We start from the raw sequence: 18,475 nt of genomic DNA on the forward strand, positions 1-18,475 counted from the left end.
AGAGAGAGAGAGAGAGAGAGAGAGAGAGAGAGAGAGAGAAAGAGACAAAATCTGGTATTTAAAAATCCTCTGCAAAACAATAAAGATTGATGTTATTTAAAAACAAAATACGCACCGGTGAGTACAGCTCCAACGAGCATAAAGAGAGTGCCGAATGCCGGAAGAGCGATTTGGCAATTCGCAGCTATTACCACGCCAGCCACCATCAAGCCGCCCTCGATCTTCTCCACCCTTAATCGCGATATGGGGGTTGGGCATTTCAATTTCGCGCCCAAACCACCGCCCAACATTCCTTCCTCAGCTGCCATGCTGCCGGTCCTGCAACAAGCGAGCGAAATTAATTACCACAGGTGTAAAAGTATTAATAACCAGATTTTTCGGGCGTAAATTTACGAATAGGCAATCGCTCGTTATATGACAAGTAAAAATCTTTTTAAACTTTGAAATAAAAGACACATTGATTTTCACGCACTTGTTGGATGGATATGACAGTGAAATATGTAACAAATAACTTACTCGCAATGAATAATTGTTTGCAACAAATCAAATTTATCACGAGTTTTCAACGGCAATATTTTACAAAAGACCGTAACAACAAAGAAAGATGTGATAAAAAAAAAAATGTTTTTTAAATAAATAAAAAAAATTAACTGGGCCCAGCCGGGATTTGAACCCGGGACCTCTCGCACCCAAAGCGAGAATCATACCCCTAGACCACTGAGCCGCTTGATGACTCTCGTCGTATAATACATGATTAACAAAACGTTGCAATAGTTAACTTCCATTAGCGATAACGAGAGATAACGTGATGTTACAATAATCTCGCGTAATAATGACAAATGGAGAATTTGTGTAATAAAATATTTAATTCCCGTGTATAATAAATTTTAATTGCTACATGCAATTTAGTCGCGCTGTGAAGTTTTATAGGACGGAAAGATACACACAGGCTCGTTCACGGCCGATCTTTTCGATTATGATAAACGATCGAAGCGTAAAATCGCGTGAGCGTTTACCAGCGAATTGCAGCGTTTGTGTGCGACGATGTAATTGAATCAGTCTCTCCCACATCGTGCGCTTGCTACTAATTCAAGCCGCGGAAGCCGAGACTCCATGGCGTGTCTCCACGGGAGTCAGATAGGTAATTAAAGCGAATGCCCTTTGCAGATCGCTGATCGGACAAATTGCACAGGTAACGTTTCGTTCGAGTGCTTTACGAAGTAAGGCATTACGTGTCATTATCATATTCCGATTTATCTCAAATTTCGCGTACAAACTTCTCTCAGATGGAGGAAACGGAAAATGACAAAATGTTATTTTTTTAAATACATCGTAATGTATCTTTTATTCAAAGTACGTTTGCAAAATTTCGAACACAGCGATAAAAAATTCTATCAAAACGAATACAAGCTAGTAAATTGTTCGTGTATGTGATCATTAGTTTATTGATATTTATTGATTATATTAGTTTATTACTAATCAATCGTTCCGATCCTTTTATTTGGATCTTCATTGGTCATTAACAATCAGTCAACTATTAAGTATTAGTACAAATATTAATATTATATATAAAGGACAAAATTACAGCATAACAATATAAATATAAGGATATCAAATAAATCATCAAATAGATCTTACAAAAAAAAAAAATTAAAAAACTAAATTAAGAGATTGCAGCAAAACACCATGTGTAAAATATCATTCAATCGTCTCATCCAAGTCAAATTAAACAAATTAAACAAAACACATAGTCCAAAATTAGATAAATAGATATTTCATCAAAAAATAAACACATACTCAGTCGAATATTAAACGCTAGTAACAACCGAATCCACTCGACAAATTTCATTTTTTGCTTCAAACTTTACACAATGAGTTAGACCCGATGTTACAAAACCGTCATAGACGAAATACAGCTGACAGACGTTTGCGAGAAGAATTAATTAACACGTGGAACGAGGAGAGGGAGAGGGAGCAATTAGCTTCGAACGCTGCGTCTCCTGGGAATGGCATTTACGTACGTACGTGAGGACGCTACATTGTGTGTTTTTATTATGCAACGTTGACATACGCATATACACATCGCGTTATCATCGTGTTACGCGCGCGCGCGCGCGCGCACAAGCGTAGGATCTACTGTGTGTACGTAGTCGACGAGAAACTGTCAACAAAATCACGCAGAATGCGCTCTCCACACATCAGCTTGTCACTCGAGATAATCCTCTAGTAATAACAATGGATTCCGTGCCATTTGCAGAATATAACGGCATGAAACTTCAACATCCGCGACAAAAAAATAACGTAACGTGCGAGAATAAAAGATCCAATTACTGTCACCTTAAACTGTTTTATTTAAAATACTTAAAAAAAAGTAAACACTTTGTTTTTTTTTCATATCTTATATTACATATATACAATGTAACCTACCTCCCTTTCCTTTTTAAATTGAAGTGTCACTAATTTGGTAAACTACATCTTATTTAGGGATGACAGTAATAGCTCCTACATTGTTCTTTTTTTAATTATTGAATTTATAAATAACAATAGAGATTTGGAGAAACGTATTTTTTCCTTATATTAGAGAGACATTGAATAATAACAGATAAAAAGAAAAACACATGTTTTTGATAAATAAATAATAAAAACAATGCAATAATGTCAGAGTTCAGGTGTAATTGGGTCTTTTACCTTAATTTGTATTCATGCGATGTATTTTTATAGTTTTTTTTTTTAATTGCATCTGTTTTTGAGTTACTTTCTTCTGTGACGTCTGATTATTAGCCAACTTTCTTAAAATAATTAAAGATGCATCATGTTTGTTATTTATCTTCCGCGCTCGACGTGTCTTACCCACTTGCGTCGTCCATTTTCCGATAACACTTGTACTTCGATCGATTAAAGTTTTGTGAAAACTACGCACTAGACGGATTTTGCAAAATTCAAGATCTAATTTTAGATCTTCGCCGGTTTCCCATCTTGATTGATGATCGCAAATACATTTTAACGTTTAAATCGCAAATTGTTTGAGTCTTTAATTACGTGTCGACGCTTTGGACTTTTTCTTATTTCTAACGCGAACTGATCGCGGCTATCGCGACGAGGAATAGAGAACATGTCGCATAATCGGCATGACCTTATTTCGAAGATGTCGGTGAGATAACCCATGTAACCCGGGCGCGGTTCTTGAGTCGCCTCGCGCGCGATCCGTCTCATTTACTCGGACATTTCAGGTCATCGAGGTCGGTCGGGAAGAGCAGCAGGGGAAGAGGTAACAATTGAAGCAACAAGAACGAGTGCCACTTACTCTCGCTCCCCTGGTTATAAATAACTGCCCCACCACGTTGCTTCGAAAGAGTCAAAATTAAAAAAAATTGATACGCAGGGATTGCAAATAGTGTCCCAGTTCGCAAAACTAAAATTAGTTGATGCGTACAAAACTTTTATTGCGTGTCAGAGACGAAGGATAAGGTGTAAAATTGATACCAGAGTTTCTGTGACATAAAGTTTGAGTCACGGCAAGAATAAACATTTTACAAGTCGTGGAATAAATCTCATCTCTTGTTTAAGAAAGACATTCGCACGCTTATTAGAACTGACGTACATACGCACGTAGTCACGAGCAGTTTTTTTTTTTTTTTTTTTGCGCAATTCAAGTTTCACTTGTAGTTCTGTTCCGGTGAAGCCGCTATTTTGTCAGTTTCTCAAGTGTAACTCGGAAATGAAGAAAAAAAGGCATAAATATTTATTTCACTTTTTACCAAGAGCGCGTAGTTCGTACGTTTAATTACCTGCTACTTTGATACAACGACACATTGTATCGCCAAGTCAAGTGATATGTGACGCGCGATCTAATGTTTGATAAACGGCAATTAATTATACTGTGTAATCACTCCGCGAGTGATTACAAATTATATCGCGTGTCGAGAGAGACTGGCCTTCTAGTCGAGGAGATACACTGCACGCAGTTTGTTCGATTGCTACACGAAAGTTTGTAATTAACGTCAATGGATCAATTCTAGACCAGTGTGTAATTTTCAATAGAAGTTAGTATTTCAAAACTAACAACTTGTAAAAATTATATAACTTATTATTTTAATTTGCACACTCAAATTTGCATCTCAAGTCGATTTTCTTCGAATAAAAAAAAAAAAAAAAAAACTATTTATTAAACGAGAGACGAACGAGAAATCGGAGACACTAGTTGCTCGCGCGGATTACGCCGCGTGTCAAGTTCGAGGCCGCGATTGATCTTTCTCCGAGCGAGGCGAGTTAATCGAGTCTGCTCGTTGAGAGTCCGCCTCGATTCGCTCGCTAATGGCAGAAGTGAAGCGTCTCCTCCACCTGACGTGATTACGTAATGAGCTGCGGTCTGACGGATAAAACGGCGACGGGGGTCGCGAAACGACGCGGAATGACATGCCGCAATGGCTCTCTCGTCTGGTCTCGCGCTCACGGATCCTGGTCGTCCAGGAAGTCCGTTCATCCTCCACGCATCGGCCGCACGATCCTATCTCTCGCGCGATGGAAGATAGACACGCCAAGTTCATTATTTCGTCGCGGAGAGATGAGCGAGCTGCGATAAAGCGAGGAAACCAAGTGACTGATGAGTTTTGCTTTGTCTTACGAAGACTGATAGAGAGAGAGAGAGAGAGAGATAGATAGATAGATAGAGAGAGAGAGATGTCTATTCCCAAATAAATTATAATTTTACACGCGTTGCGTCACCGTCCACCTTTACTGCAACAATATATCGAGGAGTTGGTTGACGCGCGCGCGCGAACAGTTCAATAACGGAATATTACAGTTACATTAGTTGATTACTGTGTGACGGTGTCTAACGGAATTGATCCACGCATGTATAAACCGCGCGGAACGCGCGCGTCCGAGCTAAACTTATTTACAAGACAGTGAAACATTGAAAGTAAAACAAAAGCGTCCGAGAGATAGAGAGAGAGAGAGAGCCACGCTGTGCGCAACTATAAAAATAATATAAACCGCGTATAACAGGACTTACATAAAGTCGGACTTGGCAATGAGGTTACGGTTTCTCCGGCGCGAGTTTACGACGTCGCGCGCCGGATCGAACCAGATGAAAGAGCGGAAGCGCGGAGAAATCGGCGCGGCGCTAACGAAAGGAAAGGACTCTCGACATCGCTCGTCCCGTGCGAAACTCCCGGCGTCGTCTCTCTTGCGATTTCTTCGATCTCGTTGACGCGCGATTCCGGAACCACTTACGCGTTACGACGCGAAAAATATACACCGGAAAAAAGTCACGCTGAGAATCGAATTTTCTCGCAGCGGGATAAATTCGACGATGAAATATCACGAAGAAGCGCGTTGTGTGGAAACGTGTTCGTGAATAAATTAAAAAAAGAAGCTTCTTCTTCCGCTATGACGGTGGTTTTTCTGCGCAAATTGGCAAAAAAGTAATTAGATGTTCGTAGAAATTACGTAAGAATCAAATACAGCCAGTCACGAGTAGTTAAAGAATCGTTTCCTTTTCTTTATCTTTTTTGTTACATCGTATTTTCTCGTATTCTGCATTATTTTCTACTGCAAAGAAGTACGAAGGTGCACAAAATAATGCAATAAATTAATTATATAAATTAAAACTGTGTAGAAAAAAAAAACTTCTGAGTTTTTCTTCTCTTCTTTCATATCTCACTTCTTTTGACCTGTCAATAATTTTAACAGAGTCTTGTTATACGCGTCACGGTTTTGAATTATAATCACGCGATCTCGAAAGTCACATCTTCTTTGTAACTATATCGGAATTTCTTTGCCCCGGAAACTGACGTCTTAATTAAAGGTAAGATTTCTAGTACGCGCAGAAAAGAGAACGACTTTTAAGGGAGTAGAAAAAGTTTAATCAAAGAGAACGCGGGATAGCGGAACGCTGGGAATATCACAAATGTGGAGAGCGAGAAAGAATAATTAACGACTTGTTTCCCAATTGAGGGAAATTAGCTTCGAGAATGTTTCCTCAACTTCGATGTAATCGCTAACTACGGCGGTCGCACAAATTATATTTTGTATTGACTTAGTTTTTTTCAAAAAACATACACCTACGTAACAAGCAATAGCTAATCAAAAGTAAACTAACAGCGTGTCGCAAGCTCGCTGACGTACACAAAAAAGCGCGTCTTCCCGATACAACGTTATTTTTTTATTTATTGATACTTCAGCCTTGCGGCCAAGAAGGGAACTTGGTTACATCTTTCTTACAACACACATTTTTTGTCTCTTATCCTACCTTATCATATTTCATATCTCGTATTTCGTGCACGCTTGCTACATCTATTATCCTTACTGATCTGACCTGCTCTATCTAATCTCTTCTCTCTTTCTCATACCTTTCCTATACTATAAATTATACACTATAAAAATATACAAAACATCACAAAATATCACAAAGTTTGGTTTTAATTTTAATTCTCACTATCTTACAGTTACGCAAACATATAATCTTACCTCACAGACATATTTCCTATATTACATATGCACACATATATATCTCTACTACACTATCTTATATTACACTGTTTTAACTTATTTACCTTAAATTATCTTATCTTAATTTAGTTTAAATTAGTTTCCTCTATACCCTTTATACGTTTCCTATTTTCTTCTTTTTAATTAGTTAATCTATCTCTCTTTCCTCCTCTTCCACATCCTGACTAGAGTCCGATACAACGTTATTAAAAGCGTATGTTTAGGCGCGTTTTGAGGAGCGCGCGCGCGCGCGCGCGTCGACTTGGTCGTCGACCAAGACTAACCTAAGTAAAACGACCTTGCAGAAACAGCGACGAACGCAACGTCGGGTCGACGACCGGTTCTCTCGGTGTTAGAGCTCGCGAGAGATGCGCAACCGGCGGCGATCGCCTTTCTACAGCCTTGACTGCAACCTCCGTGCGCTTCGTCACGTGCGAGCGTGTGTGTGTGTGTGTGTCCTGTGATACGCGCCGTCGTTCCCCGAACAAACGCGCGATACATATGCGCGAGCCGATAAATAGCCGATCATTTTTCGCGCGGAATGTATATATCGCGAGCGCGCGTTGATACACGCGCTCATTGTGCGCCTCCCGTGCGTTTATTACGATCGTTTATGCTTTTGTGAACACGCAGCGCTGGCGGTTAACCCTTTAACTCCGTTGTTACACACACACACACACACACACGTACGCGAGCTGCCGTCACAATGAGAAAATTTCATGGCGAACGCGGTAACAATACCGAGAACGTTTTTGCGCGCTAATTTGCGATTCATATACGCCGCCGCGTGTGTATCGATTCTTTGTTTCTCTCGCGAGTTTTCTTTCCGCGACCGTATTGGTGTTCGATACAAAATTTGTTTCGAATGCGCATATTTATGAAACCGAAATCGCACGCAATTTTACACCCTATAGCAGATCTCATCATTGTGACGTAATTTACAATTACGATCCAATTGCTGGGAGAAGAATTAACGTTATGCTCCCGTCTCCCCGCTACAATTTCCGTTTAATTAACAAGCGAAATAATTAGAAGCAATTAAATACACGCGGAAGAGAGATACGTGTGTATTGAAATCCACGACGCGACCGTAATTAGAAATTTAGCTACGCGCGGTTACGTATCGCATTAATCGATTGGATGTACCTCAACTTTGCAACATTTGTCAAAATTTCGTGAATTTACACACGTAGTTGACAATGAAAAGATTGACCGCTTGGAAGTGACGCAATTGGCATTTCTCCAAGAGAAACGATTTTACGTTTCCATACAATATACAAATCTCTGTAAACATATTTCAATTATTTGCATCGACTCGTGCGTGTGCGCGTGTACGTTAATCTGGAGCAGAAAAATTCTCGCGACAATGGCCGTCCGCGATATTGCGCGATGTATTTTTCCAAGATAAATACATCGGACGTTAATTAAAATCGCAATTAAAATCGCAATTTCTTTTGTTGAGAATCTCTCTCTCTCTCTCTCTCTTTCATTTTGAGGCTCCGACGTAATTTGCGTTCATAAATCAACTCGAAAAACAGAGTTGCGCAAACCTTCCGCAAACTTTCAATTCGGAGTAACAGCACGAATGAACGAACCGCTTTATCTTCGTGAAGCGGTGTGAAAACGTGGCCCTAACGGGAGTATTAGGGTATTTAGCCGCGAAGCAAAGTGCTTGTCCACACGCGAGTACATGACGTGGACGGATGTCGGTCTGAATTGGCGCAATGACCATAATCGGGGCCCAACACACAACGAATGTGCGATCTTTTTTTCCCCCCGAGGCTTGCAGTAAGACAACGAAACTGCGAACTTTGCATCGCTCTTTTCCTTCTCGCACGTTTCATCAAAACGTGCGTCATCTTCTCAAGCGTTCAAAACGTTTTCTCGTTTTTCTTTCTTTTTTTCTCTCCTACTATCTCTCTTTTCCGAAAGATCGCGACACACATATCCGTTCGATTTGCCGTGTGTACTTTGTGTTTGGAACACAAGCTCCGATAAGGAAGGACGCGGCGACAATCAACGTCGACCTTGTCTTCTTGTTTCCAGTATCGCAAACATCACTCAAGAGTTTTTTGATTCATCGATCGAATCGCTTTAACGTTACCGTAGCGGATCTGCGCGGATAATCTGATTTTACGAGCGCGACCGTATTGCCAAAAGATCCCAGAGACACTTGCAACAACAGATTTTTATCAAAAAATGTTTATGTGTTATTTCGGTTGCGACAATTTCCAGGATGAGACACGTATGTAACATCGCGATAAAATTATCGCAAGTTATTGCCGCAAAATTGGTTAAATTAGTTTTCCTCAATGTAAATCTCCCCACGTGTTACCATATTAAAAATTTCTCATTGTAAATATTAATTCTACGTTATACAAGTTCGAGAAGCAACTTGATTAAGTATTTTCGAACAATATGTAAATTTTTAATCCTACAAACCTCGACATCCGAACAATGTGTGAATTTTTAATCCTATAAACCTTGACATTTATATCCGATGCGATTTGTTAATATTCTAAATTTAAAAAATAAAATTAGTTTTGATATTTGTTTGTAAATCTATTAAAAAAGATATTTCATTTTTAAAAATCGCTCGGACAAGTTCAGAGGAGTTCATAGGATTAAGAAATAATAAAATAAGAAATCTCCTTTCGTGTCGATTAATTCAAATTAAATAAAACAATAATGTAACCTACAAGCAGAATGTTGTGCAACAATTTTACTGAACTTCAGACAACCACAACCTTTCGATTTTTACTCAAATCATCTTTCAATTGAAATCTTTACAGCAATATTTATTCCCCGATGAAAGTGTTCAACCTAATAAATTTCACGCTAAGTTGAAAACAATGTCGAGTTAAAATTAAAATTTGTCCGAAGTGGCGTAAACACACATCTTAGAAGCAGGACTGTAAATTTTTTTACGCAGTTTCCTCGACAGCGATATAAATCGCTTGAGCGTTAACGGAAGTACGGCTCGGAGATCCGCGAAGTGCATATTGCGATCCAAAGTTGATCCTCTCTCTTTTTCTCTCTCACCTTATGAATAAACTTATTTCCTCGGAGAGCGCGATAAAAGTTTCACGTAATCGTGAAAAAGTAGCGCGAGGCGCGCGAACGAATAACTTGATAAACTCGACATGTAGCGACGAGTCTGCGAGGTCTCATTCGCATTCCTTCCCGCGAGTTTGCTTCTCTACTCTTCTTACTCACCAACTCGCAACACTTACGTGCGCGCCTCGCACGATCTTTTTCTTCTCTCGCACAATTCGCACGTGAGCACGTGATCGCGTGTGTACAGGAGGGTATCGAGACGCTGGTCACGGTTCGACGTGACATCACGTTCTTCGTCGAAGGTCGAAAGTCGCGACTAAGTGCGTTGTTTTTCTTACAATCGCACTTTTCTCTATACCGATTAATAATAAAGAGACAAGCAGATAGAAACGCAATATTTGCAGTGGTTTTTTTTATTTTTGCATCTTGTCGTTCGGGAAACGAAAACTCGAGGAAAAATCGAAAGTTGAATGACAGCTCGATGTACACGTTCGTTTCAACAAAGAAACCTTACACGCTGAGTAAGAAAGCAAACGCGGAGGTTTTCCTTAGCGCGATCCGGTAACCGAAGGTTCCGCGTTTGTGTAAACATCAACAATTATCAGGATCGTGTACTTGTCACTACTTTTGCGCGAAGAGTTGCTTGTCGAAGCAACACCACACGTGCGTAATCGGTTTACGAGTGTGACGTATATTTGACAATTATTTAATCGATCTTGAACGGAAAAATAATCCTCGTGTAACGATGGTATTCTCGCAAATTGTGTTTTTGAACCAGAAACCTGCGATAAAAGAAAATCTTGGGACTTTTGTTTAAAAAAAAAAAACTGGCCCTGAAATGTAACAAGAGACCGAAGAAACAATTCTGTGTCAACATTTTATCTTCCATCAGAGTTTTGTTTATCCTCTTTGTCTTTCACTCAGCAATTCGTGAGATCGTATTTCGTCTGTGTGTGTTTGTGTACGTACCGAGTTGAATTCTCGCTGGCCAACTGTGACTTCTCGGTGTAGAACGGCGTGCCAAACGTCATGACAGAGCAAGTGGGCGGTCGCTGTTTATCCTGAGTAGTGTCCTTATCAGCGGCGCGACCGCCGAACAGCTCGACTAGTCAGCTGATCGCGCGATGCTTCATCGCTTCGGTCAGCGCGCGCATTACCACGGCGGAAATTTTCTCGTCTGCCACCCGACTGTCTTCTCTCTCCTCCTCCCACGCGACAATCGGCGCTTTCTTTGCGCACGTCAGCTCTGCCGATTTTGTCCTTGAGAAAAATCGAAAGACCCGCCTCTTCTCTTCACCGATTTTGCGAACTTGTCCGAAACCAGTCGCGGTCTGTCTCTCAAACGACTTTAACGCGCGACTTGACGAGGAACGAGTTTCTCGAGATTCTCTCGCAAATCGAATTCTTTCTCTCTCTTCGGCAACTTTTTAATACGACGGATGTATTTGAATACACTCGGCGTCCTCGTTCGAGGGAGCGGAGAATTGGAGAGTCCGGTTTGATACTGGTCGGCGGCGGAGGAGCGGAGAGCTTCTCTTGGTAACGAGAGGTCTCTCGCCTGATCTCAGTGTGTGTCGTTAGTAATAACGGTATATCGCGAGGAGGCGTCCGGAGGAGATTTACCGGAGCGAGCAGGCGAAGTGCAACGACCGGCTGATCGCGCCGGGACTTGTCTTGTGCTGAATACGTGTCTCGCTATAAAGAGATACGTGCGTAGAGATGCGTCACTTTGTTCGGAATATTCGAATTTTCGTTCCCGATTTGTTTATCTCGCACTATTTGGTCTCGGTTGTTCCAATTACGCGACACTCGCGCTCATTTATTCTCCCGTCGGAAACGTCCGCGGATTAGTTTCCAAAGCTGTTTGATCTCGTTATATTCGAGCTGCTCGAACACGTTTATCTTGTTTGCGATCGTTGCTTTGACGACTCGCTATTCGCACTATTTCATTCGTCCTGACTCCGGATCTGAGAACGTCAGAAGAGGCCTGTTATCCTACTTGATTCGAAAGCATGAACGTCTCGATCGTTTTGCCTTGATATCTCGCCTCGACGAAGTTGTCCTCGCGGTCCAATCTGTCTATTTATCAGCGCTTCGCTTGAGTTTTCCTCACTGTATGCAAGTGACAATATTTACGTTAATTGTTCCCCATTAATTTTATTTGCACAAATCACCGATGAATTTATCGGAGCACGAACAACGCTTCTGTTATTCAAGAGCTTCGAAGCGAGTACAAGTTTGGACTTGTCACGGGATATCTGTTCGATATCAGGACACTGTCACAGTTTTCCGTGCCAACTCGCGCGCGCCGCTCGAATGTCAACGCGCGTCCGAGCTGTCGTTTTCGAACACACGTCGTCGTCGTCGTCGTCGTCGTCGTCTGTAATCTTTCTCGCGACATAAAACTACCCGGACGTTGACGAAGAGAGGAATCTGTCGTGAGGAGCGTCGAGCGCGAAGTGTCGTCGGAAAACGGAAGAAGAGCCTTCCACCTGACGCCGCGGATCCTCTCACGGAGTAACGATCGCGCGCAAACGAGAGGAGGAAGAAGGTGCCGGGAGAGGGAGCGGGATTGACCGATTACGGCCGAAGTGCAGCGAAGAAGACTGGAGGGGTGGGAGGGAGGAGAGCTTGATGGAGATCGCACACCGAGGTATCGCACTCGCTCGCGTCGCGCCTGGCAGCGGACTGACTCCGCTTCGGCGGGAGAGAACGGAGCCGAGCTCCGCGCCACCTCCACCGCCGTCACCCCCGGCGGCGCAGCACCGCTGTGTCGCAGTGCTGCGAACCGTGTCGCTTGGTACCTTCAACCCTCGTTCAACCTACGTCCGCCTGAAGAACACGTGTCGTCGGCTAGATAAACCGAGTGGACGACGCGCGAACGAATCACGTCACCTCGGTGTACCTCGTCCGTTATAACTCGGGACGTCCGAAAATATCCCTTCGAGAATACCGCTCCTATATTCGCGTCATGTGCACGTACTCACGTGCGCTTGATTTAATTTATTTAACAAACACACTCGCGCAAGGCTCTCTTTGGTATTCAATTATCAGATAAACGAAAACCAAACGCTGAATGTGCGTGTGAAATATGGGATTATAATTAAGTACTCTAAAAGATTTTGAGAAATGATTTCTCACATTAATTCAAGACGAAAACTTCATTCGACCATGTGTTCAAAACGGCTTAGTTTCAAAGATACAGGATGTCGAAGTTGAAGAACAAATTTCGTTTTTTTCAAAAATTTCGAAAACCGGATTATTTTGACGAAACTTTGTGTACGTTTGAAGAACATGATGGCTCGTCTTTTGAGGCCACACATTAGTTTTGTGTTCAACTTGGAGCGGACCCAACACTAGTACTTTTTTGCAAAAAAAACCAAATTGTTTTGAACAAATGGAATTTTCTTTTTCAATTAGTATGAGAAATCACCTCTTAAAATCTTCTAGAACACTTAACTATCACCCTGTATATATTTTAACGTGTCGTGTTCAAACATTGCGAAAAATTCACTCAGCGCCTTGATGGCCGAAGTGATAAGGCGATTGCAATGCGAGAAGTTCGAATTCCGACTCCCGGCCAAGGTGTCTTTTTCGCAATGGGTTTTTAAATGCGATAGGGGAGAACAAAGAGTATGTGACTGTGTACGTATACAAGTTGCGAATTAAGCACCTATGGATTTTCGAATTGAATTCAAATTACCCCACGTGTATTAATTTACACGTTAAAAAAATATTTACATTTCGCACAACACATCCATTTGGTTCTTAATGGCCTTAATTCGTTTAATTTGGTGACGTAACTTAATAGTGATATATCTGTGTGACGCGTCAAGAGTATAATAATGCTAATGAATATGAAATACCTATAAATATTCGCTAAAAAAAACAAGTGAAAAACTTACAAATGTCACGATATGTTAATTTGCATACAATGAGGCGAGTACATATAGCGTTTTAATTATAATAAATATCCACTTGCAAATTGTCTGTTCAATCGCGGATATACCGCGTGTATACTCACAAAACAGTTTACGCGCGAGGACGGACATTACTATACGTGATCGAACTCTTTCCGTTCGTTCGGACGCGATTATGCGACGGGTTTACGGATGCGACGTCACTGGAATAAGCGAACACCTGTTTGCTTGTATAATAGCGACACCGTGACGGTCGTGGGCTTTTATACATGCACAGAAGCGCTGATATACCGCGTCTACGGCATCTGAATGAAAATAAAGTCTACATTACAATAAAGGACGAAAGTTATATAAAATGGATTTGCCCGTGTGCGTTAACGCGCGTCATTTCTCGATATTTATTATTCCATCCGAGCTGAACGCGACTCGCTTTGCGAGTCCGAGTATGCTCATTGATTAACTATGAATGAGCATTGGATGGACGCAAAGAATTTATGTCCAAGCGTTCTTTGACAACGTCAATACACAGTGAGGACGCCTTATTTGAAAACCAATATCCGTTTGCAACTAAAACAAAATGCTGAAGAAAAAATTTCACGCAAAAATTATTAAACATTCTGACATCTTCAATACAATAAAACTAAATTACATATATTTGTATTTTACAACTTATAAAAACATATTTAGATTATATTTTCATATACTTGTAAATATTATATGTATTTTATTTTAAAAATATTTGTATATATTTATATAAATATATTTTTTACATATATTTTTGATATATTGTTTTATTTTTTATTTTTGTTGTTTAACAAAATATATTTCCATATATTTTATCTATAAATATTATATATTTTTCTTTAAAAAAACAAAATTGTAAATTTATAAATTTTTCAAAACTTTTTCTGCTTCAATTTCCCACATCCCAACTCTTATTATTGTTTCATATAAAATTCGAAAAGCGTCGACAATTTCCGGTTGGTATGTACAAAAAAAAAAGTTGTAGCTCTCTCCGCCTAGATAGTCGATTATTTAGCCGGGGATGGTGTATCGATCGAAATACCACAACCCTCGCGTGTTACCTCTAATGGACGCGCCTGTCGAAAATTTTCGGCCGATAAACGCGACCGAGATGAAATCACCGATGGGAATCTATGACGCAACGTTGATAGAATCCGTCATTGTAGAGTCCGACGTCACGATATTATTTTCAACTCCCTTACGACACGATGTTTATATATATATACACACACCTCATCCGACGACGAAAGCCTCTTGACCTATCCCGCGAGATACCGAGATATTTCCAAACGAACAGATAAATTGCGGAGATAACAAATCGATAAGAAACTCCAGATCATTAAAAAATAGATCCCTCCCGAGACAACGACGGGTCTTAAAAAAGACGCAGCGACGGAAAAGAATATCACGGGATAAATTAACGACACGAGGACGTAATCGACTGCGTCGTTGCTTAGGGTAGGTTTACGTGAACTTTTGCGCATATATACCGAGTGTGCGCATATATTCGACGTCATCATTAAAATATTCCAATCAATTAGATTATTAATAGATTAATTAAGACGGTCCGATGCACTTGATTGTTTAAAACTTCGACGCGGCAAAAGTTTCCGAAACAGCGCGAAGGAATCCATTTAACACTTCAAAAATCACAATCGCGATAAACGGAGCGTGACTGCACGGAGATTGTTACGCGGCCAAAGTTAATTCCAGATCCTCTTCGAGTACCTGGAATTCATTAAAAATCCCATTTGCGCTCTTTATCGTCAATTTTCTCCTTTCTACATTAAACGCGACATATTAAACTACATTCTTTTGCAGTAAAAATGTAAGTTGAGATTTTATCGAATCTCATGTTTCTTCCGTGCGCGCGCTCTTCCTTCAAGACTTCGCTTCTCACGCTCTTCCACAAGAATGAGAAGGTTATCTCCGCCTCATATTACCAACACGAGAGTGCGGCATTAATTGCCGGTGGCAATTTATTTGGATATATGCACATTTCTCGCGTATATATCCGCGCCAGATTCGCGCGATAAACCAAGTATCGCGAGCGAGCGGGAGTCTCGCGTTTGCACTACCCGGCGCTATTATTCCTCCGCTTTAATGTACCTTCGCCGACTCGCACGGCAGGATGAAACCATTAATTACGCCAGAACGAGTTTAAGGTTGATGATACAAGTAAGTCGAGCGCTCAAGAGGCGGGATAATATAGCGCGATACACGTGTTATATAACGCGCGACACATTGTTTCAAAAAGGATTCGCGAAACAAGAAAAGTTCAATTTGCGGTAAATCTCACTGCGAAATCATTCGCAAAATCTGTGAAACACCGTCCGTTGCGCGCGCAACGAACGAAAAGAATGCGTAAAAATTCCTCGATAGCCACAGACGAGAGAGAAAATCTTTCTTTCTCTCGCTCTCGGTCGTGGGTGGTGTTCGGGATGTTCGATCGGACTTCGTATGCTGCGTCATGCGACCGCGATGTACAAGGACGAGAGCACAGAATGCAGTTCGCAAGTTGCGCGACGACCGTGTATCGCGACCGAGCGAATAGCGGCAGGAAGTAGTGCGAGCGCATTATGATAATTATCATCCGCTCGCTGCAAAGAGCAGAAGAGCGCGAGGCGTCCTACTTACGCGCGAGACGGATTGTCGAAAAGTATCTTTTAAAAACACTCTACACGTTTAATCCGCGTCTCAAATTGCTAATGTTTTCTCGGAAAACTTTTTTTCTCTCGGAAAAGTTAGCTTTGATTTTTTTCCCGAACGTTAGAGATAAAATATGTAAATTTTCTAAATACATTTGAGAGAGTGAATTTAAAAATCTCCTTTAAGAATTTTTTTTATATTAAAAAGTATTTCTAAAATTCAATAAATTAACTCTTCGTGGACAAAAATGACCCGCTGAACAGACTGGGTCTGTGAGACCTACGCGATTTTAAAATCGCATTTCTCTACGAAAAATCAATATTTTTCAATTTTTATATTTTGGATCAAAAATGTGAAGAATTCTTTGTAAATAAAAAAAAATGAAAAAGTCTTTAGTATTTTCGAAGATATAAGCGTTTAACCTCTTCGGGTACAGCGCACATGCGTTAGGTACTGACGGCCTTTGTCGCATACAAGTTACATTTGGCGGCCGTCGACTATAGTCGACGATAGCACCGAAGAGGTGAAAAAAAACTAATTTGTACTAAAGACACACCGATGTGCAAGTTTTGAGTGGGAGACCCATGTCTGTCCGCGAAGGATTAATATCTACAATTTAATAAATTGTATAATTATTTGTTTTAATAAGACGTCAAATAACAAGTATAAAATATCTCAAAATGTCTCACCGAAGACGCTGATCACCAATAAATTTAAGTCAGGCCATATATACGTTGTTTGACAAGCGAGTATATTTTGTGTGAAATTCGATCTTAACTCGTGATAGCTTATGTGACTTCCACTAGTAAAACAGAGCGCGATCGATCAAACGAGACGCTTTGGAACGATATTGTTGTGAATAATAAAGTTACTCGCAACAATGCGAGTAAACATATAAGAATATCTCATTTTTCTTATCTTCTTTTTTCGTATGTTGAAAATGTCGATCCTGTAAGCATAAAATGTCGATTTTGTTAATAAAATGCCGAGTAGGCGAGTAAACTCAAAGCGTATTTCTCGTATTTAGCAAAAGCTACACAATAAGCTTGTCGGTAACAATGGGAGAACATATTTCCATTGTGACCGTTCTAAGAATTCTCTTCGTATTACCTCCATTTCACGATTCCTCTGATAAAAGCGTTCTTACGTCTGTGTTCGTGCGCGGAGATATAAATTCAACATCGAAAGACGCAACGCTCAGAGTCTTCCACCGACTCTCGAGAATAAGCCATTGTACTCCATTAATACGAAAAGACCGCGAGAAAAATTGTGCCTGCCGGATGCGCGGTGCGTTCCGACGTGACTGATACATTTTCGACATCATTTTCGCACATTTCTGTATTGATAAACGTTTCACTGATTTCATAAAAGCGCTTTGCCACCTTTCTTCTTTTTAATCCCCCTTTCTTCCCCGCCCAACGCGTCAATCTTATTTCGAGGATGATTACGCCTTGAGCGTAAAAATCACTACCATATCACGAAGGAATCAACGCGAGTCCTTTTCTGTTTGAAGAAAGAGGATTAAAACAAAATTTTTAATTCAAAAAGTGAAATTTATTTTCTTAAATGAAATGCAAAAGTTCTTGTCGCGAGATTCCAAGAGTCGATTTGACCAACGTGTGATCGGTCGATTCGCGAGACCTGCGATCCTCGTATGTAAGAATCACACGCGATCGACAAATTCTGCCTCTTCACTTGTACTTCACTCTCTTTCATCTCGTATTTGTTACGAAACTTTTCACCACATCGACACGATTTTCCCCGCAGTGTCCTTGAACCCTTGGCTTAAAAGCCGTTCTTGACAGCTGTGAATGTTCCCCGAAAATTCGCAGATACGTGCTCGGTCACGCGAGGTACGGCATGTCGCGACATCAGATCGTTTTTCTGCTTTCGCTATTATTATCAGATAGCGGCTGTAGTTTGGTATAATCGCTGGGGCTAAACTCAAATTACTCCTTTTATCCATCAACATTCCTCTCTAATTGTTCACTTTAAACTGTTCAAATCTACACAAAAAACATACGCGACAGACTGTCATTTGATATACGTGTTAATTTCGTGTTTAATGCGTGAACTCTAGAATAAGATTTATCTACGATAAATGATACATCAAAAATACGGAGAGATAGATAAGTTTAAAATTGAGTCACACAAGTATCAGACTCGAAATGTGACAGAGTCTAGAAATAGGCCAGTGAAACATCTGCGCTACGCGAGATGCTCTGTTGTAGTCTTTTAAATAAGACCTCGTACGAACTGTTTTTTGTGAGCCAAAACGTGACTTATGTTACAACAATTTAAAAGCTCGTGAAAATGTACAACTAAGTATTAAC

At 40.6% G+C, this 18,475-nt stretch overlaps 1 protein-coding gene and 1 non-coding gene across 2 annotated transcripts in view; both read right to left on the minus strand.

Annotated features, from left to right (window-relative positions):
- LOC109852775 overlaps positions 1 to 18,475 on the minus strand; it is a 47,263-nt gene that overhangs the window by 20,474 nt on the left and 8,314 nt on the right. Inside the window, exon 2 of the mRNA XM_020424255.1 lies at positions 116 to 318. Coding sequence (XP_020279844.1) covers positions 116 to 318 — 203 coding nt within the window. The remainder of the gene's footprint in view (positions 1 to 115; positions 319 to 18,475) is intronic.
- Positions 653 to 724, minus strand: Trnap-ugg. The gene has a single exon. It is a non-coding gene; the product is annotated as a tRNA-Pro (tRNA).

This window comes from Pseudomyrmex gracilis, unplaced genomic scaffold, assembly GCF_002006095.1.
Source record: "Pseudomyrmex gracilis isolate BER0280 unplaced genomic scaffold, ASM200609v1 scaffold_35, whole genome shotgun sequence".
Taxonomy (NCBI): domain Eukaryota; kingdom Metazoa; phylum Arthropoda; class Insecta; order Hymenoptera; family Formicidae; genus Pseudomyrmex; species Pseudomyrmex gracilis.